Source organism: Protopterus annectens, chromosome 9.part0 (genome assembly GCF_019279795.1).
Source record: "Protopterus annectens isolate FY-2018-M chromosome 9.part0, PAN1.0, whole genome shotgun sequence".
Taxonomy (NCBI): Eukaryota; Metazoa; Chordata; order Ceratodontiformes; family Protopteridae; genus Protopterus; species Protopterus annectens.
This window is the reverse complement of record NC_056743.1, coordinates 259,557,186-259,582,148: the sequence shown is the minus strand read 5'-3', so window position 1 is coordinate 259,582,148 and position 24,963 is coordinate 259,557,186. Positions and strand designations below refer to the sequence as shown.

The following is a 24,963-nucleotide window of genomic DNA, read 5'->3' as shown; positions in this document are numbered from 1 at the left end:
TCTAAAAATTCTAAATCTCTAAAACAAAAAGTTAATTCCTTTCCTTTCCGAAACTAACTCATTAATATTAAGGACAAGGACTTCCAGCTACTACAACCTCTTCATTTAAATCCTAATATTAGATTAAATAATGTGCCTATCAATCTCTCAAACTTCCCTCTTATTAAAGATCTTAATGTTTGGGAACTGATGCAATACAAAGATGAAACCCTCACTAATATACGTAAAATTTTTAAAGCAAATATTAAATATACTTCTATCTTAAGACAATTGAGAGAATTAATCACTGATAAATTTGCCCATATTAAGACAGACAAACTAGATATCATAAATGTTGAAAAAGTGATACAGACTTTAAATCTTCCAGAGAAAATGTTATCTAAATCATATAATCTTTTTACACAAATAATTCATGAATCAGATTGCCTTTTTTCTAAATATTGGGACAAACATAATCTTTCAATTATCCAAAATCAGAAACTCACAGCTATCAAGAATACGTTGGACTACTCTCCCTTTAAGAAGCTTTTACACCCAATTAATGATTAATAACGCTGTACTATACTCCCTCTAAATTAAATAAATTTAATCCTAGCAAATCTGCTTCATGCTCCTGTTGCTCTTTCCAAACGCTGATCTTTTACATGTTCTATGGTCTTGCTATCACTCACACAAACTTTGGACCTCTTTAAAAAGTGCGTTTGCAAAAGATAGGATATCACAAATCCACCTTATCTTGGGAACTAGCGTTACTTCACATATCTAATACTCATTTATCTAAACTAGATACACAAGTAATAGTTCATATGTTCCCTCATAAAACTTTACATCACACAAAACTGGCTTGACCGCACTAAACTAATGGAACAACTTTAAGAATTTAGCTTTACATATATTTCAGCACAGAAAATATTAGTCAAAAGCCCCAAGAAGGCTCAAACTAACAAAGTCATAGAAAAAGTCTTGTTTATCATAAATACTGATTAATGGATTAACATATCTGAGGAGATTCTTAGTTGTCTTTTTTGCATAACTACACCTACTCTTAATTATATTTATACTTACTCTGTTTTGCCTTTGGTTAACATATGTACATATTGTTTATAGTTACTGCATGTATGTAACATTCCTCTAAGGTTTTACCTACAACAGTACTTTTTAATTCATATGATACATCATGCAGTTTGGTTATTTTGTTGTTGATGTTTGTCTGTATCTCTAAATTTTATATTCAATAAAAAGTTTTTTGAAAAAAAAAAGAAACGTCAAAGTCTGACTCTTGGTCAGATAAAGGTGCAGGGGGACAAGTCTCTCTTTCTTTTAGCAGGAGAAGGCTGGCTGCCCCTAATCAGCACGATAAGGTCTTCCGCCATTTTAAGCATGTGAGATTGTGGCAAGGAAGCAGGCACGTGAGTTTGGGTCGTCTGTTTTCTAGGTGTAGCTCATACACAGGGCCTTAGAAACTTGGTAGTTTTAGAAAGAAATGAAGATGCAAAAGTAGCAGCTGGTGTCACTCGACTATCGGTAGTGCAAAGAACTTCCTCAGAAGCCGGTGCCTGCACAGCGGCTCTGGACCCATCCAAGGCAGAGACATCCGTAGGTTCCGTAGTCAAAGAAGTCTCTCGCGGCATACCGGACTCCGAACGGGTCTTGGTAGCGGCCTGAGAATCCATCGATGCGGGCATCAGGGGCTGCAAAAGCACCTCACTGCATACCAGCGAACTGGCAACTAACTTAATGGAAGCGTCGTCGGCAGTTTTGGACCTGTGCGGTCTGTCTCTGTCTTTATCCTTACTTTTTTTGGAAGACATGTAGTCGGATGGCTTACAGAAGCCATTCTGGAATATGGAGATCGAGAACGAAAGTATTTAGCTACAATAAGGGCCCGACAATGAACAGTTTGGGCATTGAACAAAGCACAAAACTGGCAACAAGGGACGTCATGGTCTAGGCCTAAACAGGTGACGCAGTAAGAATGGAAGTATCAGTGTGGTATTTGCTTTCCATAGGCGAGACAATTGTTAACTTTTTCTGACATTGGTTAAAACAAAAAAAAAGGATCCCCAATGGGGTACTTCGCTTTAGAAGACTTTCAACTTCAATTTCAGAAACAAAAAACTCTGGTATCAGCCGACCGGCACTCATGCGAACTGCTGCTGCTTTGGGCTCCTCGGCAAGAAAGACTGATGTAATGGCGTCAGCTGCCTGTTTTTATACCACTGACATCAGTCCTGGAGCAACAGCAACCGACGCAGAAATACTAAGCCTCTGGTATTTGGGCCAACTGAGGACTGGCAGGACAACCCAAGTGTGATGACTGTAACAGTGAAATACAAAGAAAGTACAGTTGTGTACACTTACCATAAATGTAGATGTTCGAGTGTATTCACTGTTGCAGTCATTACATTTGGTTAATCTGCTGGCAGGTTGCACTCAGTCGGCCTGAATAACAAAGTCTTGGATCCTGCATCGGTTGCTGACGCCTCTTCCATGATGTCAGGACATCAGGGGGTGTAAAACATGCAGCCAATGCCATTTTATTCAGTTTTTCTTGCCCTAGATGTCAGGTGCCCCCTAAATGGGGAGCAAAAATATATATAACTAAACAGCAATATAAATGAATACAATTTTAGCAACATAAACTTTACCTTCATCTAAAAGCACACACACCACAAAGGCTGCAGAATATAGTGAAGAAAAGAGAAGTTATAGAAAAGGGGGATGGGCGGGTGGGTAACCTGGACTGCAACAGTGAATACACTCAAACATCTACAAGTGTACACAACTGTACTATGTTCTTCATGTTTCACTGTTGCAGTCATTACATTTGGGTAGAATCCCAAAGCTATGGATGGGAGGATGGAACTAAATAGCATTAGGGGTGGCAATAAGGCCCTACAGAACTGCAGTGGCAAAGCCTGCCCTGGATTTGGATAAGAGAGGCGAATAATGCTTTGTGAAGGTATGCACAGAGCTCCATGTAGCAGCTTCTAGAATGCCTTTGGTTGGAACTCCTCTGAAAAAGGCTGCTGAGGTAGAGGCAGCCCTGGTGGAATGTGACCTGATTCCCTTGGGCGGGGCAGGGCTTTACCATGGTGCAAGTAACAGAACGAAATGCAGTGGCTTATCCACTTAGAAATAGTCTGCTTTGATATAGCCTTCCTCTCTGATCTGAAGAAGCAAATGTCAGTAGTAGTGACTCAGACTTCTTAGAGACTTGGTCCTGTTTAAGTAGAATCTTAGTTGTCTGTTCATGTCCAGAAATGAATGATGAATCCCCTTTATTTCTGTGGATTTTGGGTAAATGTTGGCAGGTGGTGAATGTTTTTGGGGCCATACTGGATACCACCTTAGGTATAAAAGATGGATTGATTCCTGAGGGACACACCCTGTCCGTAAATGTAAAAAAAAAAGGCTCAGCCATGAGAGCCTGTAGTTCTGAAACCCTTCTTGCTGAAGTGATTGCCAAAAGAATTTGCTTTTTTCAAGATAAAATGTTATATCCTGCAGTAGCTGCTGGTTCAAAGGAGGCAGGGTGAGTTTTTCCAGCACAAAAATTGAGTCCATGCAGGGGAGTTGGATCTTCTGGGAGGCCTTAAAAGCTTTTACAAACTTTAAGCTTAAAAGCTTTTTCTTTTTACAAACGCCAGATATTGAAGAATGTCCTTGTTCTCTGCTTGAATGAGACAGTCATCTAGGCAAGGAGGCATTTGATAATTTCTTTGCTTCAAAAAATGCATTCTGGGCTACTGGTGGCGCTAAAGCAGTAGACCCAGGGCGTAATAGATAAAGCCAAAAGCAGCGCAGAGAATTGGTAATGCAAAACCCCTGCTTGAGAGTGAGGTATCTCTGCCCATATTATTTTATTGGATATGCAGGTATTGAAGTGAAAGAAAAGTCACTAACCAAGCGTTCCTGCCCAGCACAGGCAGTAGCTGTTGTAAAGTCAGCATTTTGAATTTTGGAATGTCCATGTTAAGTGTTCAAAATCGATAAGTCCAGTATTGGCGCCATGCATTATCTTTTCTGGGTACCAGGAGGGCGCCATGCATTATAGTACCAGGAACAGCCTTGAATAAACACCTTGTCCTTTTTCCTGTTCTGGTTCTGGCTGAATAGCTCCCATCTCCATGAGGAACTTAACTTGTTTCTGAGCCTCTGCCCACTGATTTTGTGGCAGATCTGGTCAACCATCTGGGAGTAGCAAGTATTGTAGAAAAATAGAATAAAGTCTGTACCCATACTCCCCACTTGTCCCATGCCATTAACTGCCAATGCAATTTGACATGAGTGCTAATTTCCCCAAGGGGCTCACCAAAAGAGTGGTGCTTGGTGATGGTAGAGGGAAGTCATTGAGACTGGGTTGTTGCGGGGCTTCCTTTCTTCCTCGAGTGTGGAGTGAGCCACTCTTGTTATTTTGACCTGCCACCTGATGTGATTCTATTTATCTTTTGCCGCTGCGATTTTGGACTTGTATTTATTCTATTGGACTGAGAAAGGACCAATTTTTAGTAGGCCAGTGCCTGCTGAAATCTGCAGGTAGCTCCTTGTGTGGAAATATTTTACAATTTGCCAACTAGCTTAGTCTTCATTTTCTTTAAAACTTCTTCTGCCTTGTTACCAAACAGAGTATCATGCTGTAAAGGGGCATCCAACAATTTAGCTTTAACATGATCAGGCAGATTTTGCTCCTTGAGCCAGGCATGTCTTCTAATCACAGATCCAGTAACTGTGCCTGCCCTGCAAGAAGGCCAGGAATCAAAAACCCACATTAAAGTATGCTTTCCAACCTGTTCTCCTGCATGCAATAATTCCTGTAATTCTTTATTTTCCACACAATCAGAAATCAACATAATTTTTTGTGTCAATAAGCCCATAACATGCTGTTGATATTTAAGCATATGAAACTCTCAGTTTACGGCCCTAATTGCCAAGGTTGCAGACGTATAAAACCTTCCCATCCCATCAGCACAGCACCCTGGAACTATCAGAGGGGTACGGGGCCCCCGTGCCAAGGTTGCATTATAAATAAACCTTCTTCCCATCTATCCATCTATCTGAACCCTATCATCAGGGGTAGGATTTTTGGCTGTAGAGGCCTTTCCACCTTTGGGACCCTGTGAGATAGTTTCAGGATCAGCAGGGGAACAGGATTTTGATTGAACAGTCAGGAACCACACCAGAGACAGTACCAATCTGTCTGGCTTATTAGGAACCGGAAGTAGGGAACCAGGAGGCATGCTTGATTCCAAAAACACATCAACAATGTCCAATATAGGAGGTATAGCCAAAGGCCTATGTTGAGGAAGAAGGAAATCCCTAAGCCTCTTTTTTGATTCAGAGAAATCCTGACTGTCCCAATGAAAATGTTCCCTTTAAAGTAAAGTGGTTTTCTCCAAAAGAATAATCCTCAGGAGGAGATGCAGATGAGATGGATTCTTCTGCATCTGAATCTCACATCCTACAATTCCTGAGAGAAAGAGAAATAGAGAGAAATGAAATGTGATACGCAAAATATATAGCCAGTGTCTTACTAGGCATAGGGAGGAATAAAAAGCCCATTCCCCGCAGAAGAGGAATCAGAAGAAATGGAAATGGATGGATTAAATTCATACCAGTGTCTTGCCCGGCTTCTCTTAGTGGGGGTGGGGTTGGGAACCCCTGATCAATGTAATTAAGTCCTCAGTCATTTTGATCATCTGTTTGTTAGGCATAGGAGGGACACAAGTACACTCATCATCGTCAGTTTTTAGACTTAGAAACTGTTTTTGATCTTGACATCGGTTTTATGTAAAAATGTTGAGGCCTGAAAACACCCTCAGAAGCCAGTGCCTGCTCAGCAGAAAGCACCGACGGACCCGTCAAGGGAGAGACATCCAGGGTTCAATATACTCCGAGAATCATTCTGGACTTCTGCTCTCTTCATGGGTCTCGAAGAGGCTCGGTGAAGAAAAGTAGTGGGTATCAGGGGCTGCAAAAGCGCCTCACTGAGTATCGGCGAACTGGCTTAGGAGAAGCTTCGTCGGTTTTGGACCTCAACGGTCTCTGTCTTTTTCTTTACGTTTTTTTGTGACCTCCGGTAGTCGGATTGCTAACAGACGACATTTCAGGGCAATTAAATGACCTCCCGGATGGATTGCTAACAGGCGACATTTCGGAACAATTAATCTGGATCCAAAATATTTTGAAGCAAAATATACAGGCACGCTTAATCGTTGGTTTACCCTAGCACAAAACCGACAGCAAGGCATGTTATGATGTGGGCCTAGGCAAGGAATACAGTACAAATGAAAATCCTTATGAGGTATTTGCTTCCCACAAGTAATGCAATTATTAACTTTTACTGACATATGACATCTGATAAAAAAAAAAGTTTGCGGTACTGAGCTTTGGTTGAGAACTTGGTTCAAGCTGGGAGGACGAAAAAAAGCCCCAGGCGGCCGACCGGACTGCTGAACTGCTTGCTGCTTCTGCTGACTGAAGAATAAAATGAATGGCCGAGCAAGTTTCATTACTGCCCGACCTATGGCGTCATGGAGAGGGGAGCAGCGAGACCTGACCCAGAACTTTGTTATTCAGATTGCTGAGGGGCAACCTGCCAGCAGATTACCCACTCAGTAAGGAGCAAAGAAAAAAAAAGTTTCTCAAATTGCTGGCTTTTTGGTTAGAGACTTGATTTCCTGAAACTGAACGAAAAAAATTTCAGTCGGCCGCCCCGGCACTTGTGAACTACTGCTGCCCGAGACTGTGGCAAGAAAAGACTGAATAAAAAATGGCATCGGCTGCAAGTTTCATACCCCTAACGACCTGGCGTCATGGAAGAGGAGAGAGCAACCGACACAGGACCTTAGACTTTGTTATTCAGGACGACTGAGGGCAACCTGCAGCAGATTACCCAAATGTAATGACTGCAACAGTGAAACACAAAGAAAGTACAGTTGTGTACACTTACCATAAATGTAGATGTTCAAGTATATTCACTGTTGCAGTCATTACATTTGGGTAATCTACTGGCAGGTTGACCTCAGTCGGCCTGAATAACAAAGGCGGACTCAGTCGTACAGACTAACTAAAATCTTAGGATCTGCAGTTGATGTCTCCTCTTCCATGATGTCAGGTCGTCAGGGGTATAAAACATGCAGCCGTCGCCATTTTAAATTAGTTTTTCTTGCCCCAGATGTCAGGTGCCCCACAAATGGGGAGCAAAAATATATAAATAAACTGTATATATATAAATGCACCTTAGAAACATAAAATTTACCTTCATATAAAAGCAAATACACCACAAAGGCTTGTGTATAGTGAAGGAAAGAAAAGGTATAGAAAGGGGGATGGCGGGTGGGTAACCCGGACTGCAACAGTGAATACACTCGAACATCTACATCTATGGTAAGTGTACACAACTGTACTATGTTGTTCGTGTTTCACTGTTGCAGTCATTACATTTGGGTAGAATCCCAAAGCTATAGATGGGAGGATGGAACAAAATAGCATTAGGGGTGGCTATAAGGCCCTGCAGAACTGCAGTGGCAAAGCCTGCCCTGGACTTAGAGAAGAGAGGCAAATGATAATGCTTTGTAAAAGTATTAACAGAGCTCCATGTAGCAGCTTCTAGAATGTCTTTGGTTGGAACTCCTCCGAGAAAGGCTACTGAGGTAGAGGCAACCCTGGTGGAATGTGACCTGATTCCCTTGGGCACTGGTTTACCATGATGCAAGTAGCAGAAACGAATGCAGTGGCTTATCCACTTAGAAATAGCCTGCTTTGATATAGCCTTTCCCTCTGATCCTGCAGTAAATGCCACCAGTAGCTGCTCAGACTTTCTTAGAGATTTGGTCTTGTTCAAGTAGAATCTTAGTTGTCTGTGTACGTCCAATGAATACGGAATCCACTCCCCCTTGTCCTGCAGATTTGGGCAAAATGTTGGCAGGTGAAGAGTTTGGTTAAGAGTCACACTGGATACCACCTTAGGCATAAATGAAGGACTGGTCCTGAGGGACACGCTCTCCAGGTAAAATGTAATAAAAGGCTCCACAGCCATTAGGCCCTGTAGTTCTGAAACCCTTCTTGCTGAAGTGATTGCCAAAAGGAAAGCCGTTTTCCAAAATAAAAAAATTATATCCGCAGTAGCTGCTGGTTCAAAAGGAGGCAGGGTGAGTTTTTCCAGCACAGAATTGAGGTCCCATGCAGGAGTTGGCGATCTTTTGTGAGGCCTTAAATTTTTGGCCCCTCTAAGTTACTGTTTTAGCAGAGGATGTGAAAAGATGGGAGGCTCCGTGTTGTAAAGAGCCGAAATTGGCAGAGGTATGGATTTTTATTGAAGAAAAAGATAGGCCCTTTGTCAAGCATCTCAGTCAAGTATTGTAAAATCTGAGGAATATTTGGTTTTATGTCCGTTCCTTGTGCTTGGTTCCAAGCACAGAATCTCTTCCATTTATCAGCATAAGATTTTCTAGTACTAGGCCTTCTGGCTTCCAAAATGTTAGAAGCCTTTTTACAAACGCCAGATGTTGAAGAAGTATGTCCTTGTTTTCTGCTTGAATGAGACAGTCATCCAAGTAAGGATATATTTGTATGCGTTTTTCTCTACAAAATGCAATTACTGGTGCCTGGCACTTTGCAAAGACCCTGGGCGCAGTAGATAAGCCAAAGGGCAGTGCAGAGAATTGGTAATGCATAAAACCTGCCTTGAAGCGGAGGTATCTTCTGCACGATTCCCTTATTGGGATATGCAGGTATGCCTCAAGTCTAGAGTCACTAACCAAGTGTTCTTGCCCAGCATGGGCAGTAGCTGTTGCAAAGTCAGCATTCTGAATTTTTGGATGTCCAAGAACATGTTCAAAATCAATAAGTACAGTATTGGACGCCAGGTATTGCCTTTTCTGGGTACCAGGAACAGTCTTGAATAAAACCCTTGTCCTTTTTCCTGTTCTGGTACTGGCTGAATGGCCCCCATATCCATGAGGGACGTCACTTGTTTCTGAGCCTCTGCCCATTGATTTTGTGGCAGATCTGGCCAACCGTATGGAATTGGCAGAGTATGGAAATGAAATCTGTACCCCTGGGATACTAAGTTTAATACCCACTTGTCCTGGGTAATTAACTGCCAATTTTGAGCATGAAGTGCTAATTTTCCCCCCAATGGGACTGCCAAAAGATAAGTGCTTGGTAATGGTAGAGGGAAGTCATTGAGACTGCTTACTGTAGGGCTGTGCTTTGTTTCCCCCAGATTTGGAGGTAGAGGCACCCCATTGCTTTGACCTGTAAGAACCCTGTGATTAGTATCTAGAGCCTTTTGAGCACCTGGATTTGCCTTGTGAGGTTCTGTTGGACACAGGAAAGGACCAATTTTTAGTAGGCCAGTGCCTACTGAATCTGGATGGCTCAGCTTGTAAGAAATCTTTTACAGTTTGCATAGATTTAGCTTTGCCTTCCATTTTGTTTAAAACCTCTTCTGCCTTATTACCAAACAAATTATCATGCTGTAAAGGTGCATCCACCAATTGAGCCTTAAACATGATCAGGCAGATTTTGCTCCTTGAGCCAGGCATGCCTTCTAATCACAGATCCATTAACTGCAGCCCTGCAAGAGGCCTCCAAGGAATCAAAACCACATTGCAAAGTATGCTTTCCAACCTGTTCTGCTGCATGCAATAATTCCTGTAATTCTTTATTTTCCACACAATCAGAAATCAACATCATTTTCTGTTTCAATAAGCCCATAGCATGCTGTTGATATTTAAGCACATGAAACTGACAGTTTATGGCCCTAACTGCCAAGGTTGCAGACGTATAAACCTTCTTTCCCCATCTATCCAGCGCCCTGGAATCTCTATCAGAGGGGGTAGGATTTTTGGCTGTAGAGGCCTTTACACCTTTGAGTCCCTGTGAGATAGTTTCAGGATCAGCAGCAGGATTTTTGAATAAAAATTTGTGGGAGTCAGGAACCCTGTAATATCTGTCTGGCTTACTAGGAGCCGGAGGTAGGGAATCAGGAGCCATGCGCGATTCCAAAAACACATCATCAACAATGTCCAATACTGGAGGTATAGCCAAAGGCCTATGCTGAGGAAGAAGAAGAAAATCCCTAAGCCTCTTTTTTCATTCAGAGAAATCCTAACACTCCCAATGAAAATGTTCCCTTAAAGTATGCAAGGTTTCTCCAAAAGAATAATCCTCAGGAGGAGATGCAGATGGAATTGACTCTTCTGCATCTGAATCCTCCTAGGGTGGTATAGAAAATTCCTGAGCAGAAGAGGAATCAGAAGAAATAAAAACCTGATCTGAAGATTCATAATCAGTGTCTTGCCTAGGCCTCTTAGCAGGGGGGATTGATCAAGGTAATTAAGTCCTCAGCCATTTTGATCATCTGTTTTTTAGGCATAGGGGCCTAAGCACGTGGCTCATGCATAATTTTTTGAGACTTAGAAGTTGTTTTTGTCTTTGTTTTTGAAGCTGGCATCGGTTTTATATAGAAATGTTGAGGCCTGAAAACACCCACAGAAGCCGGTGCCTGCTCAGCGGCTCCCGACCCATCTGAGGGAGAGACATCCGCGGGTACAATACTCTGAGAATCTCGCGGCATACAGGACTCTGCATGGGTCTTGGTAGAGGCCTGCGACTTAAAAGTAGCAGGTATCAGGGGCTGTGAAAGCGCCTCACTGAGTACCAGTGAACCGACGACTGACTTAGGAGATGTTTCGTCATCGCTTTTAGACCTCGACGGTCTGTGTCTGTCTTTTTCTTTGCGTTTTTTGTGAACTCCGGTAGTTGGATTGCTATCCGACGACATTTCAGGGTAATTAAATCTGGATCCAAAATATTTTGAAGCAAAAATATACAGACGCTTAATAGTGCGTTGGTTACATCTACACAAAACCAACAGCAAGGCACGTTATGATCTGGGCCTAGGCAAGGAATACAGTACAAATGAAAATCCTTATGAGGTATTTGCTTCCCACAAGTAATGCAATTATTAACTTTTACTGACATCGGTAAGGAGCAAGAAAAAGTTTACCCAACGGGGTACTTAGCTTTAATTGAAGACTTCGGTTCTGAAACTCGAATGCGAAAATTTCAGGAGCCGGCCGACCGGCACTTGCAAACTGCTTCTGCTTCGGGCACTGCGTGGCAAGAAAGACTGGTTAAAATGGCATCGGCTGCATGTTTTATACCCCTGACAACCTGATGTCATGGAAGAGGAGACAGCAACCAATGCAGGACCCAAGACTTCGTTATTCAGGTCGACTGAGGGCAACCTGCTAGCAGATTACCCAAATCTAATTATTGCAACAGTGAAACACGAAGAACATCATGGATCCATTTCTCCAGCGCGGTTTCCCAAGCCTGCAGTGCTAATCTGCACAGGAGGTAGGACTTGACCCCCCCCCCCCCGAATTGCTGATGTACCGAGTGCCTGGTAGAAAGTGGTCTTGAAAAATTTCTAAGGCCAATATCAGGGCTCTCATTTCCTCGATATTAATGTGCTCCTTCTATTGGGTGTGGGTCCATGTGTTCCTCACTCTCCAGTTTCCTAGGGTTGCACCCCAACCTGTGTCTGAGGCATCTGTGAAGAGATCCTGGTTGGGATATAAGGGCTGTAGGGGCAGGCAAGGATTCTTCTGAATGTGGGAGATCCACCATTTCAGTTCCCTGGTCAGGCATGGCAGCATGGGTATCATGAATTCCAGTGGGTGCAAGTGTTTCCAGGTACAACTTAGATACCACTGAAACTTCCTCATGTGGAGCCTTGCCAGGGGGATTATGGGGATAGTTGAGGCCATAAACCCTAGAATTCTGAGGAATTCCCTGGCTGAGATGGCTTTGAAGGGAAGAACTCCCTTGAAAAGATGTGAGCATCACAATCTTTTCTGGAGGTAGACAAGCCATCATTTCCCTTGTCAGAATTCAACACCCTAGGAACACCTGATCTTGGTAGGGTATCTGGGAGGATTTTTTTCATGTTTATGGTAAGTCCTAGACCTGATAGTAGGGAGATGGTGAAGCTCGGGTGTTGTAGGGCTGTGGAACTTGAGAGCCTGGATCAGGATGTTGTCTAAGTAAGGAAAAAGCTGTATTCCTTTTGTTCTGGCGAATGCCATAACTGGGGCCAAACATTTTTTAAATACCCTTGGTGCTGTAGGAAGACCAAAGGGTAAAGCATAGAACTGAAAGTACACAGAGTCCACTGAGAAGCGGAGGTACCTCTTGAAAAGTGGGTGAATGGGGATGTGTAAGTAAGCTTATTTTATGTCCAAGGACACTAGGAAAGCCTGAGGATCAGGGGATAGGAGAGTAGGAAGAGAGTGCATCCTGAAGGAGGGGACTGAGGAAGGTGTTGAAGTGGGATAGGTCCAGGATAGGCCTCCAGAGGCCTTTCTTTCTGGAGACCACAAAGAGTCTTGAAGAAATTCCTCTTTCTCTTGCCAAGGTGGGTACATCATGAATGGTTCCTTGAGCAAGAAGTTCTTGCAGGATTGGTGGGGAGAGAGGAATTTGGTCTCGGGATGGGTGAGGGATGCCTTTTGGGGTGGGTCTGGCCTCCCAAGACATTACGTATCCCTGTTTTATGACCGAGAGGACCCAGGAGTCCTGGTTAACCTGCTTCCAAGCAGGAAGGCAGAGGGAGGCATGCATAGCTAGAGGAATGTCTCAGGGAGGAGCCTGGTAGTTACAGACAACCAGGTTTTCCCCTGAAAGGGCTGTTTAGAGGAAGGGGTGATGGAGGCATACCTAAGTGGGGCCTGTTTTCTATGTTACTTTCTGGGTTTTGTTTGAGGTCTCTTTCCCGAAGTTCTCACAAATTAAGTTTTAGTTGGATAATTCCTCTGAAAACAAGGTAATGGAGAGACAAAGATATGTCTCAGTTCCTGCAGTTCCTTCCCTTTGGTTTGGAGGGCTTTGAACAGATCAGCAGCTGCTGTGCCAAGCAGGTGACTGTTGTCCAGAAGTGCATCCAGGAGTTTGGATTTGATGTCATCAGGGAGAGACTGCAGTCTCAGCCATGAGTACCTCCTGAAGACAGAGCCTGATGCAGCAGCTCTAGCAGAGGCTTCTACACCATCATAGCTACACTTGATAGAATGTTTTGAAACCTGGGAGCAAGAACTCAGGAGGGAAGAGATCTTCGCCTTAGCAGGGGAATCTGGTAGTTTGTCCAATTGTTTTGTTACACCTGGTATGAAAGCCAGGGCATATGTAGCCATATGGGTCTGATAGTTGATGGCTCTTACAGCCAGGGTGGCAGAAATGTAAACCTTCTTTCCCATGTATTCTATCATCCTGCTCTCTTTATCTGAGGGCAACAGAGAAGTAGAGAGGAGCAATTTGGAAGTTTTTCCATGGTCACAGAAATGACTGCTGGATCTGCAGCAGCAGCTTTGTACAGAAAGGATGCTGCCTCTGGCACCTTGTAGAATCCATCTGGATGTTTGGGGGCTGGGGGCTGTGAATCAGGGTTTTTAGAAGCAGCCATGAATGCATCCAGAAAAGCAGGGTATACAGGGGACACAGCAAAAGGGCTAGGAGACTCCAATTGGAGTAACTCTTATCTTTTTTGAATCTCAGTGACTTGGCTGCTATCTCATTTAAAGAAATCTTGCATCTTAGTGATGGTCTCAACAAAGGTGAGTACCTCGCCTAGGGAATCTGTGACACTGTACTCCTCCTCTGGGGAGGCATATCCCATGCGAGAAGCCATTTGTGAGGAGTAGATGGAGGATTCATCATCATCCTCTGAAAAATCATCTTCCACAGAAGGGTCATCAGGGATTGCGCTCTCTTGGGGGGTAGAGGCCGTAGGGATCGGGTCCTCACGTAAGGCCAAGAAAGCGTCGAGTAGGCCTTGGGTAAAGGCCTGCCAATCCAGATGTTCGACGCTCAAGAAGACAGAGGTTGGGAAATAGATTTAGTCCTCTGGTGGAGACAGGTGAGAAAACAGTGGAGGGTAGGAGGGCCTGATGCCGGCCTGCACTCATCGACGTCCCGTTCTATGTTTTCATGAACTACAATCTCAGAAACCCCATGCAGTCCCTCAGAAATAACAAGCCTACCTTCCCCCTCAGCGACCTACTCGGACACCTGAGTTTCCCTCCTGGATGTAACCTCAGGTACCGGAATAGTTTCCTTCAGGCCTTCCACCGAAGGGAGCTCCGAGGACTTAGACTCTGGGCCTTCACTGGCCTTGAGAGCTATGGCTGGAATGCAGAGTGCAGCAGTCAGTTCAGGCCTGCTCTTTTTGGCCTTCTTGACTGGGGGCTCTACTGAGAGTTCCAACATCAGGTCCATACATGCAGTTAGACATTTAAGCCTTTAGTTCTTAAGGTACAATTCAAAGCTGCTAGATGGCTTCCAAGGGTTTTGGGGACAAAGGCCTGACAAATACTACAAGTGGTATGGTCGTGTTCTTGGCCTAGGCAGAATAGGCAGAGCTCATGTGAATCCTTACATGGAATTTGCCTTCCACACCTACATTGCCCTTCCTACTTGACATGAAACCCAAAGCAGTGGCAAGAAAAGATTTGAAAACTCCTATGGGGTACTTATCTGGAGTCCGATGTAGAAAAACGCTTCTTCTGATAAGGCGACAACCGGAGCTGGTAGTCACAGAGGCGGCAGAAATGTTCTGGGGTGGGTGACTTTTGTATAATGGCCGGACATTTGAGAGTTCACCAGAGCAAACTCCCTGATGTCATGAATACAGCAGCATATGAATAGAAGGACATCTTTCTGCTGCATCACCTCCAACACAGTGGCTAGCACCTAGGTAAAACTTCTGTAGCAGTAAAAGTATCAAACTGCAGCAAGCTGTACTGCAAAATTTACTCATTATTCACCAGATGAAGTAACCACCTGTGTGAATCTCCACACACCAATGTACCATGAAGAGTCTATCACATCCAGCAACAACTTCAAAGTCAGCCTGCAGCTCAACAGCTATACCTGGAACTTAATGAACCAGATGTACACCTTGAAGTTGCTGATGTCCAGGACAGGATGGAAGCCTTCCATTACCTTTCGAAGTAGCAAGAAGCAGATGTAGTACCACTAACCTTGTTCTGATGCAGAGCAACCTCAGCAGCTTAAGTAAAATGAACCTATTCCAATAGCTCTACAGGCAAGGCACAGTCCTTGAGCTTTCAGTGCAACTCTATCTGGGGTGACATAACGGCTGCAAGATGTAAACATCGGTGACCAGGTCAAGGATTATCAGATCAGCTATGCTGCAAAGCAAAGTGTTAGCTTTGGCTATGGGGACAGACTGGTCTCCTTAAGGAGGCACTAAGATTGAAAGTTAAAAATCCAGTATTCAAATTTTTCTCATGCAGAAGCCAAATTAATAAGAAAAGGTGATCTGTGTTGTTTTTTATGAGGAAAATAACTCCAAGTCTACAGCATGGCTCCTTAAAACTACCACAATGAAGTTTTAAGGTCAAATTGGAGAGATCACCATCACACAAGACGATTTAATCAGAGAAGAGTTTAGGAAATTTTATGCTAAATTATAGAATAGTCTTGAAACTTCTGAATGCAAATGATAATAACCCACTGGCTACTGACTTATTAATGTCTATATATCCTCTAAAAAATAAGTGAATGAAAATATTCATTGAGAGAAAGTCAAACCTGCCACTAAGTCATTACTGTTTAACAAGTAGTTCTACACGAGTGGTGGCAAAAGGTGACCTTAGCTGGGCACTTACACTTTCTATTTAAATCGCATAAGGGCTTGTCAAGTTCCTACACATCCATGTCTTATTTGGAATTATGGTCTTGCCTAAAGCTTCAGATCTCTTAGAAATATGTAACAACCATCTCACATCCCTAAAATATCTTGATATCAGAATTAGAGCGAATGTACCTGGTTCTGTGGTGAGAAAGGATGAAGCCCAAACAATTTATCCAAGATCGATTATCAGCTTGGTAAAGTGGAAGAGCCAGGGAGTGGTGTGGAGTTATGTGCCACTTTGATAAACTTGCCTGGGCGGGAAGGCAGTAATGGCACCTTTTCTAGTAATGACCTAGTGCTCCAGGAGGTGAAATGTACTCCACTCCCATGAGATGAAGTCTTGTGGGGGAGGGGCATGGGTGGGTCGACACAATGCAAAGTGCAACATCCCTCGCACAGGCATTGTCAAACAATGTTTGTTCATAACTCCATATTAGGTGGCACAGGTGGCCCCTTTATGGTGAAGTAGGGCTCATGTCAAAAGTAAGGGGTTGAGTTAGGCTGTATGAACAAAAAAGGCCCTGATAGCTGCTGCTGAATGACAGCTCTGCGATCAGCTCTTACCTCACTGGGAAAAGATGGGCCAAGAACAGCTCTTGCCCGATGAGAAATGAACAGCTAACTGATCATGAGAGGCTGATGGTAGGCAGGCAGTGGGATGCAAAAATAAAACAAAACATTTTGGCTCAAGTGTCATCTAAAAAAAGATTATCCTGAATTTGGTTTAACCAATACAGTGTGTTTTTATACCAAACAAAAAATCTCTGATAACCAGTGGTTGCTTGCCAATCTTATTCACCAATATGAGACCTCTGGACACCAGAAGACGAGCAGACCTCTTTGACATTAAAAAGGCATTTCATTCCATACAATGGCTCATCTTATTTGAAGTCCAGAGTAGAAGGCATTTACAGAATAAATTCATTCAGTGGAGTCCAGCACTCCACTCTAACAACATTTTAAAACCTTAGTCCATCAAGGTTTCTAATGAAGGTAATTACAGGCAGGCTGCCACACCAAGGGATTCCTCTATCACACTGCAATTTTAAACACCTTTATTAAATTCTTAAATCATAGACAATGAAGCAATTCAGATCCTATAACCTAGTTCTTTCATTTCCCTGGTTACAACAATTTGTTCCCCCAACATTTCTGACAAAGTACTCCGTGGGAAATTATTAAAATCTGCCAAAATCATTACATTCCCAAAAAACATGTTTCCACTGACTTCTCTGCCACATCACACCTCCAACATTTGCTATCTACCTTGGGAATTTTTCTCCGAGATCTATGTGGAGTATAAAAATATGTAGCAAACATTTCCAAGCAAAATATCCTAAACCTTCCAGACTTTACTACATATACCTGGGAGCCATGCAGATATCATGCCATTATTCTTTTGTATACTATCTTTCTGTTCTTTCTTCTAAGCCTTTTACCCTCCTCCAACTGATTCTTCTATTTATCATGCAAGATTTTATATGCCTTAAGTATCCCTTGTTAAAAGCAATTTTTGTTCTAGACTCAATTAAAATTTCTACCAGAGCTGGTCTCTTTCAGTTAGTATTCCCCTAACCCTGGAAGCAAAAGCATTCTCTAACTTCTGATCTAGACTTCTGCTTGGCCTCATCTCACACTATTATCTTTACTTCTCTATTCATTTACTTCCAAAAGCTGTTTCCTTTGCTGATTTTCTCCAGTAAATTCAAGCCCCCTTTAGTCTATATTCAATACCTCTACTTGCAGTCATTACTACAGGTAAAATCTCGTTTCTAGATTCCCTTGTTGGCCTAACTCAAAATACTTTCAGCTATGTTATGAACATAATATTCTGCATAGCAGTTCCATTCTCATACAGGGCCCGCTTTCAAAAATCCTACTTTTTCCTTGCTTCTTGCCCTCAATTTCATCATCCATTTGCACTCAGATTTATATTTTTTTATGTTATGTATATGAACCTTAGCTGCATAGCTCTAAAATATCCCTTCAAACAAGATATTCCTAAACCACCTTGTTTTATTTATTCATTTATTTATTTCAGTTTGTTAACTGGGAAGTCCACTGGGCCAAGGTAGCCTGTTTTCAATGGAGGCCCGAGGAGAAAAGCTCCAGACAGAAAGATAATATACAATGTATTAGTACAGCATATAAGAACAACAGTTTAACATTCAATATACAGGAGGACAAAATTTTACATAACTTGAAATGTATGAGCTGAGTCCATCACTTATAATGTATTATGGGGGGAAATCAGCTCTTACCCTCCCAACTAAATTATTTCAACTCTTTAAATAAAGCTACATCTAAACTGTTTAAAAAAAAACTAAAGGTACTAGACACATTTCACTTCTTGTATCTGACTGTCCAGTATCTTACTATCCATAAGCAAAACCTTCCAGCTTCCCTTTTTTTGTAATTTATTTTCTTTAGTCTCTTCCCACATATCCTTAGCTGCCATAACAAAATCCTTTTTAATCCATACACCTAAATATTTCATCTTATCATGCCCACATAAATATGGGTATTGCTGAACTAATTCATTTAAGGGTACATACGTTATCACTATAACCTATGTTTAATTTTCATTTTATACCCCCCAAAAACATGAAACTGTCTCAAAGTTCCTCAGTACAAATGCTTATTCCAGTTTTATCACGTACAATATAATCTGTGAATAAAGCTATTTTTTTTTCTTGTTTAAAATACTAGTTATACTATCTTTATCATGTGCTTATTATTTAGAGCCACTGGCAAAAGGTAAACAGAACAATCCTGTCTGATACCACTTCTCAAACAAAGCTTGTCGGAAACCTCCCACCTTAACTATTGCCCCTGACCCTTCATATATCCTACCAAATTAACCCTATTATATTAATTACCTTCTTCTGGCGGTGGTGGTGCTGCGGTAGCGTTGTCGCCTCACAGTAAGACGCTGTCCGGTTCAATTCTCAGCTAGAGCGTCTTCTGCATGGAGACATGCGTGAATGGGCGTACCTTCATTGAAGGTTGTGCGTCAGGGCTGGCAACTCGGCACGTAAAAATCAACTGCCAATCATTAGCGGACCGGAGTTCCTCTGTGGCAACCCCTAACCGGGAAAAGCCGAAAGACACAACAACATTAATTACCTTCTTCTAAAATCCCAGCTGACTCTACTGAAAGCCTTCTCTGCATCAAAACCTACCAACAGTTACACCCTGCTTCCCTCTCAGTTAATTACTAATGTTTTTTGTCTCTATTCCACAAAACAGCACTGATACATATGTATCAATTCTTGCAATACACTGCCATTCTTTTACTCAATATTGACAAACACTTTACAGTCATGGTTTGAAATTGAAACAGCTCTATATTAAGCTGAGTCTTAACACCTTTATAGCTAATATGGACACTTGGCTTAAAAAGGAACAATGAAGGCAGCAAATCTTTTGGCGAGAAGGCAGAAGCTCTTGAACAAGAGGTGTAGACAGCTCTTTGCAAAGCAAGGAGCATCATAAATCATCTCTTCCCAAGGACACACATGTTGGACTCCATGGAATCATACTAGCTACTTAACCAATTACTAAATACAGTTACCTTTTCCTTGAACCTAGGCATCATTTTAGGTGAAAGGAGGGGAGGATACACTCATAACCAGAGTCTTAGCCTTAACTTAAACATATGTAGCAAGTTCCAGCCTGACATTCTCGAAGTCTTATATTGGTTTTTGTGACAAACTCTTCATTTTAGCATGAACTACAATCAAGTCATAACCATCTTTAATGAATGAAAGGATCCTAAGGGCCCTAGATATGTCAGCAACCCTTGCCCCCAAGGGACAGATTACTATAACCCCATCCTTGACCACAATAGCATGAAGTCAGTGTGTGTAACAATGGAGTCACTATTTACAAGGTTGTATCCAGAAGCAGATACAGTCTTACTAGACACAGGGGTATTATGTTGATGGTGATATTGCTACTGAAGGGGTGCATGTAGAACATGCAATTGAGGGTTTCAATGATGCTTATTCTTGAGTTCTAGGAGGTTTTGGTAGAGATTTTTTACAGCATTAGCATACGACAGTTATGTGTTGTCATTGTGAGGCTGTCTTGTTCGTGTGGGTCGGGGTAAAATAATGTGATACTTACTTCATGCTTGAGATTTTAAGACGGCTGCCTACAAGTTAGCAATGTGTTTGCCATTCTCACAGATATAATTTGTTAGATTAACAAAAGTTCACTTTCAATAAGCATGAGGCAGTCCTTATACTGTCTTAAAATACATAAAGTGCTAGAAGGCTGACAATACAAAAACAGGCAGTCTGCTGTCTCAACGTGCTGCCAGTACTATTTTAGTGTTATACGAACTTGGGGGAAACAAAGGAATGAAAATACAGTCACACCAGAAATTCAGGAAAAAATGGTGTACAACCTAAAGCAGCTGATAACAAGTATGTGCAAACATATACAGCCCAGAGCAGATCAGAGAAAGTCACTCACAAAATGAAAGAAAGGATTTTTGCAGTTAAAACTTTTAGGGAAAACTTCATTTGCATACAGCAACCACATTGCACCACTCTTGGTAGCTGTAGATGGACTGTGGTTGCTGTGTGCAAATGAAAAGAGCAGGCAAGCACAGTTTATCTCGGTATATATCAAACACTAAAAGACCACTGAAATGAAGCTATACATTTCACCGACTATTGTCTGGCTACCTGGAAACAGCAGCAATTAATGTCCTCCCACTGCAATAACTGCTAGTGTCCAAAGACCACATACACACTTGTTCATAAGCAAGCCACTTGTAAACAGTAAAAACAGCAATTTAAATGGAAAAAGCAGGAGGCAAACAATAAATACATAAAAAGTTTAGCAAAAAAAAAGCAACATGACTAAGTGCACCTTTTATAAACAGTCCCAGTTGACTGGACAGGTATACTGGTAAAAGCAAGATTATCTGCAGTGGTGTTTTCACCTTCATCTTCTTCCTTGGTGTCACCCACTCTTTTACTTCTTAATCCCAAACTACACTAGCATTATTTGGATCAAAGCAGTTAACACTAAATGCGAACACATAATGGACTCCTCAGTCACCAATTTTAAGACATCCACCAGGTTAACTTGTTTCTTTAAACTGCCTTCCAATCAGTGGTTTACTTATAAACATGTAAATGTCTGGCAGTCAAATTAGATTAAAAAAGTAGAGACAGCAGCATCAAAGAGTTATGGTCTAAATAGGGACAACCCATCATCAGAACTTTACAAAAATGAATGTACTGAATTAACAGATGCAGTATATCCTGAAAATGAGTGGTAAGAAGGTTGGGAAAAGAGTAGTTCATATTAAAAAAAATGGTCCAACTCTGGAATTGACAACTCAGAATTTTACATGAATTACATTTTTCCCTGGGTGGGCTCTTGAAAGGTGGTAGAGCAAAAGATGATTGCGGCTGGATATGCATTACTACTAAATGGGAACTTCTGCATACATTGTGCTTGTACCTTATTGTAGAAATTAGGTGGAAGCAAAACATACGATTATGCAACAGAATATTTCATTTCTCCTCTCCCATAAAAGTCTTGTATTCTGGGATTAAATGATGGAACAGGCTGCAAGGATAAAAAAAAAAATGTTCATTTGATTCCTGCCAATGTAACTGAAAGATGCCAGACAATGAATGCAAAACCAATCCGGCATTGTGATGCAGATGGATAAACTGTGCTGCATCCTAAACAACTCAGATTTGACTGATGGTACAGGTACTGGACGGATCCAACTGGGGGGGGGGGACAAGATGGGAATAAGCAGTTAACACTGGCTCACCCATTATGGGGGGGGTGTACAGCCTCATTGCAACAGCAGCATTAATATTTGGGTGAGCTATGTGCTACAAGTGGTATATTACTTGGTCTGCAGGTTATGCATGTGGAGAAGGATGCATGAATCCTCATGGAGGCAATAACTGTGGAGCTCACAACACTGATGGGGATGAGAGGGAGTTAGGGTACACTCCTCTGACAGCAGTATACCTGTGTAATATCGATTTCCTCACCATCCTAAGGCATGCGGTAGGGTAGGTTGAGCCCACGGGACAAGAAAAGCTGGTGGCAGCTGATGGCCAGCTACAGTGGAGGGGGGGTAGAAAACAAATGTTAATCCCTTCTAATTGATCCATCTTAAACTGGTCGGTAAGCTTTTACATTTTTTCAAAGTTGTGGGAACCTGCTATAAAGTCTCATTAATATGGTATTTTTTAATTATTTGAGCATCTTGCACATTAAGGATTTAAAAGTACATGCTTGTGTTACGATTACTGTCTAAAAACATACTCTAAGAGCATACTATGTTGGCAGTGCTAAACTATGCACACAGTTATGCTGAGTTACATTCTGTTTGGCTGGTGTTAAGTTACTAATGATTTTACTTAATAGTCCTGCTGATCTTGGAAAATGTTTCTATAAAAGGTTAGTTCAAAAATAAAAGGACCCACTAGTAAATCATGACTGCCCTCTAACCTAATGCTGATTCAGTGAACTACTTTGAAGATATTCAGGGCTTCACCTGTTGGACCACTACAGCTGTCCTCCTGGGTGACTTGGCTGGCCATGCTAGACCAGCAAGACCAGGATCTTAAGAACATGCCTTGTTTTGTGATAGAAAATAACTTTAATACGCAGGTGTGTATGGGGGGGGGGGGTTTACAAGGAGGAGAAACCAGAGGGTCATAGATGCTACTCACTATTGCAATGGCCTGCTTCCTCTAAGTGGACATCTACCATGTCATGAAAAGGGTGAATGAATGCACAGGAAAGAGGTGTCTACAATGGAATGCCAAATTTCCTCCTTAAGGAAAGAAATCCTCAACTGTGGTAGCTTGGGCTGTTACAGCACCACTGCAATAAATAGTACAAGCAAGTCACATTTGCCTACTATAAGAAAAAGCCATTAACAGAGTCTTAACCAGCTGCTCCTTAAACCTAGACTCAGGAAGGGCTGAACACTCTTCCACTGCCTTATCCACTGGGAAGGAATGACATTTGGAGAGGTGAGAGAAAGCACACAGATCTGAGCATCAGTTATGGTGAAATTTCTCTTGCCCAAACGTTCCATTTGCAACTTTGAAGTCTAGTATACACCTAAAGGAAAAAAATGAATATACAGGTCCAGAGCTCTTGATCCAGTAAAGATACAAATGATCTTAACAGAATGCTCTGATCTTTGGATTAATCAAGGCAAACTTGTCCACTCCGAGTTTGATGGGGACATAAATCAGGAAATCACGGTCTCTTATAAGAGATCCTTGACCTATAACAAAATGTGGCTCTTTTCATAAGAATATCAGTAACGCCTGTGAGTACCACTGCCACTGGAGTGTTCTGAGTAGAACCAGATTTGAATAATCTACTGAGACTGTGAAGAGACTGAAAGTAGCACAAATTTTAATCAAGGCTGACAAGCAGAGTTTGTAAAAAAATAAATAAATAAATAAATAAAAAAATAAAAAGTATTTTCTGTTCAATGTCAAATTGCAACTTTTTATCTATTCTTAATAAAACTTCTACACCACTCCAGAGACGAACAGCAAAAATATGGGCTCGTAACAGTTAAAAAAACAGATTTTCTTTACTCAGTCTCCCATAATGTTATCAATAAGCCAACATCCTACTGCAAATGGCAGATACCTCCAAGTTTTATAATGATACATGCTCAAAACTGTACTACACTCAAAAGGACTAATTTGTAATTTATTTTAAACAGAATAAAGTCTCCCAACAGATTTCCAATCATTACCATATCAATTAGAGGTTGGCTCACATGGCCAAAGGCTCAGAAAAATAGTATTCACTTTTTGTTTTCTAAAGTCCATCTTCTTCAGATACAGTACTCAGTTTCCCATTATGATAATTCTATTAAAATACTTACTTAAGTAGCTGTGGTGTTAAGCCATATGAAACTCCAAGGTAGTCGAGTCTCTCAGCAGGTTTCTCAGACAATTTGAGCAAAAGTGGAGGCAAGTCTCTCCGTGGTGACACAACTTCTTCTAGTAAACTGACTGCCTAGAGAATAGTAACATCACGTGACAAAAGGCACGGACCAAGAGGAAGTCAAAATTCCAATGCATTTATAAGGATTCTTTGGTTAAATTCTATCATGCAACTATGTCTGTCAGCAACCAAAATTTACTACTAGATCAAAATCCAAGTCAACCAAAATTCTTGGGGGTAAATCATGTAGTAACCTAAGTCTACACAGAAGCAAAAAAAGCTTGCTATTAAGGCAAATAAAGACTGCTTCCAAACTATGGGAAAATGTTGTATAATCTCACTAGCAAGATGAAAAAAATGTAGTTTGACATCCAATTTTATTTTAATCAGTACAGTCAGCTCAGGAGAAAAGCCCTACCCTAAGAGAAAATCAAATTACAGCTTACAATAATGATCAGTGAATATTATAAAAATAAATAAAAATGACAATTCTGGTGGTACTAAAACAACAGCAGCAGTCTATTTAACCAAAGACAAAATAATCAAACCTAAGATAAGCAAGCTTCCTTAGTATCAATAATGGCAAAAAGTATTACATGCTTTTAAGCAGTGATGCTGTTCTCCATGCTCCACAATAAAAATGTAAATTTTATCCATGCAGCACAAAACCACTATTACCACCTAAAAATCATGCAGAGTACGGTGAAGTAACAAATTCTAAAGCTGTAGTAAAATAAAATAAATGTACACATTTTCTATAACTTCACCCAATGGACTGTAATGAGTTAACAATGTGAAATCAGGTCCCTATTGTAATATTAAGACTCATGAATTTGAGCTCCAGAATTATGATTAAAAAGTCCACAAAATATGACATCAGCAAATATTGAACACAACTGTTCTCTCTTCATTTTTTTTTCATTGCGGCAACACCCCTGCACTCTCTACCCCTTAAACTATATATACCATTTGCAAGACTGCTATAACTCAAGAGAAGACGGAATGTTCCAAGAAACAGAAATCTCTGACTCATTATGTGCAAATTTGCATTTTGGTCATTTATTCTTCTTTTTCAGGCACTAATAATGAGTCTTGGAATATTCAATGGTTACCCTCTTATCATGTTCTTTAATCTTTTTATTACCGTTTCACTAACAGAAATTAGAATAGCAAAACTGAAGACCAATACGCTATAGTAAAGATGCATTAATCACATCACTATCCAAACCAAGTTATCCTGGAACCCAATAACAAGGCTAGAAAGTACAGTA

The 24,963-nt window shown here is 41.5% G+C and overlaps 1 protein-coding gene across 1 annotated transcript in view; it reads right to left on the bottom strand.

Moving 5' to 3' along the window:
• Positions 1–24,963, bottom strand: part of NAT10 (N-acetyltransferase 10) — a 1,889,152-nt gene that overhangs the window by 444,131 nt on the left and 1,420,058 nt on the right. Inside the window, exon 20 of the mRNA XM_044082846.1 lies at positions 23,631–23,764. Coding sequence (XP_043938781.1) covers positions 23,631–23,764 — 134 coding nt within the window. The remainder of the gene's footprint in view (positions 1–23,630; positions 23,765–24,963) is intronic.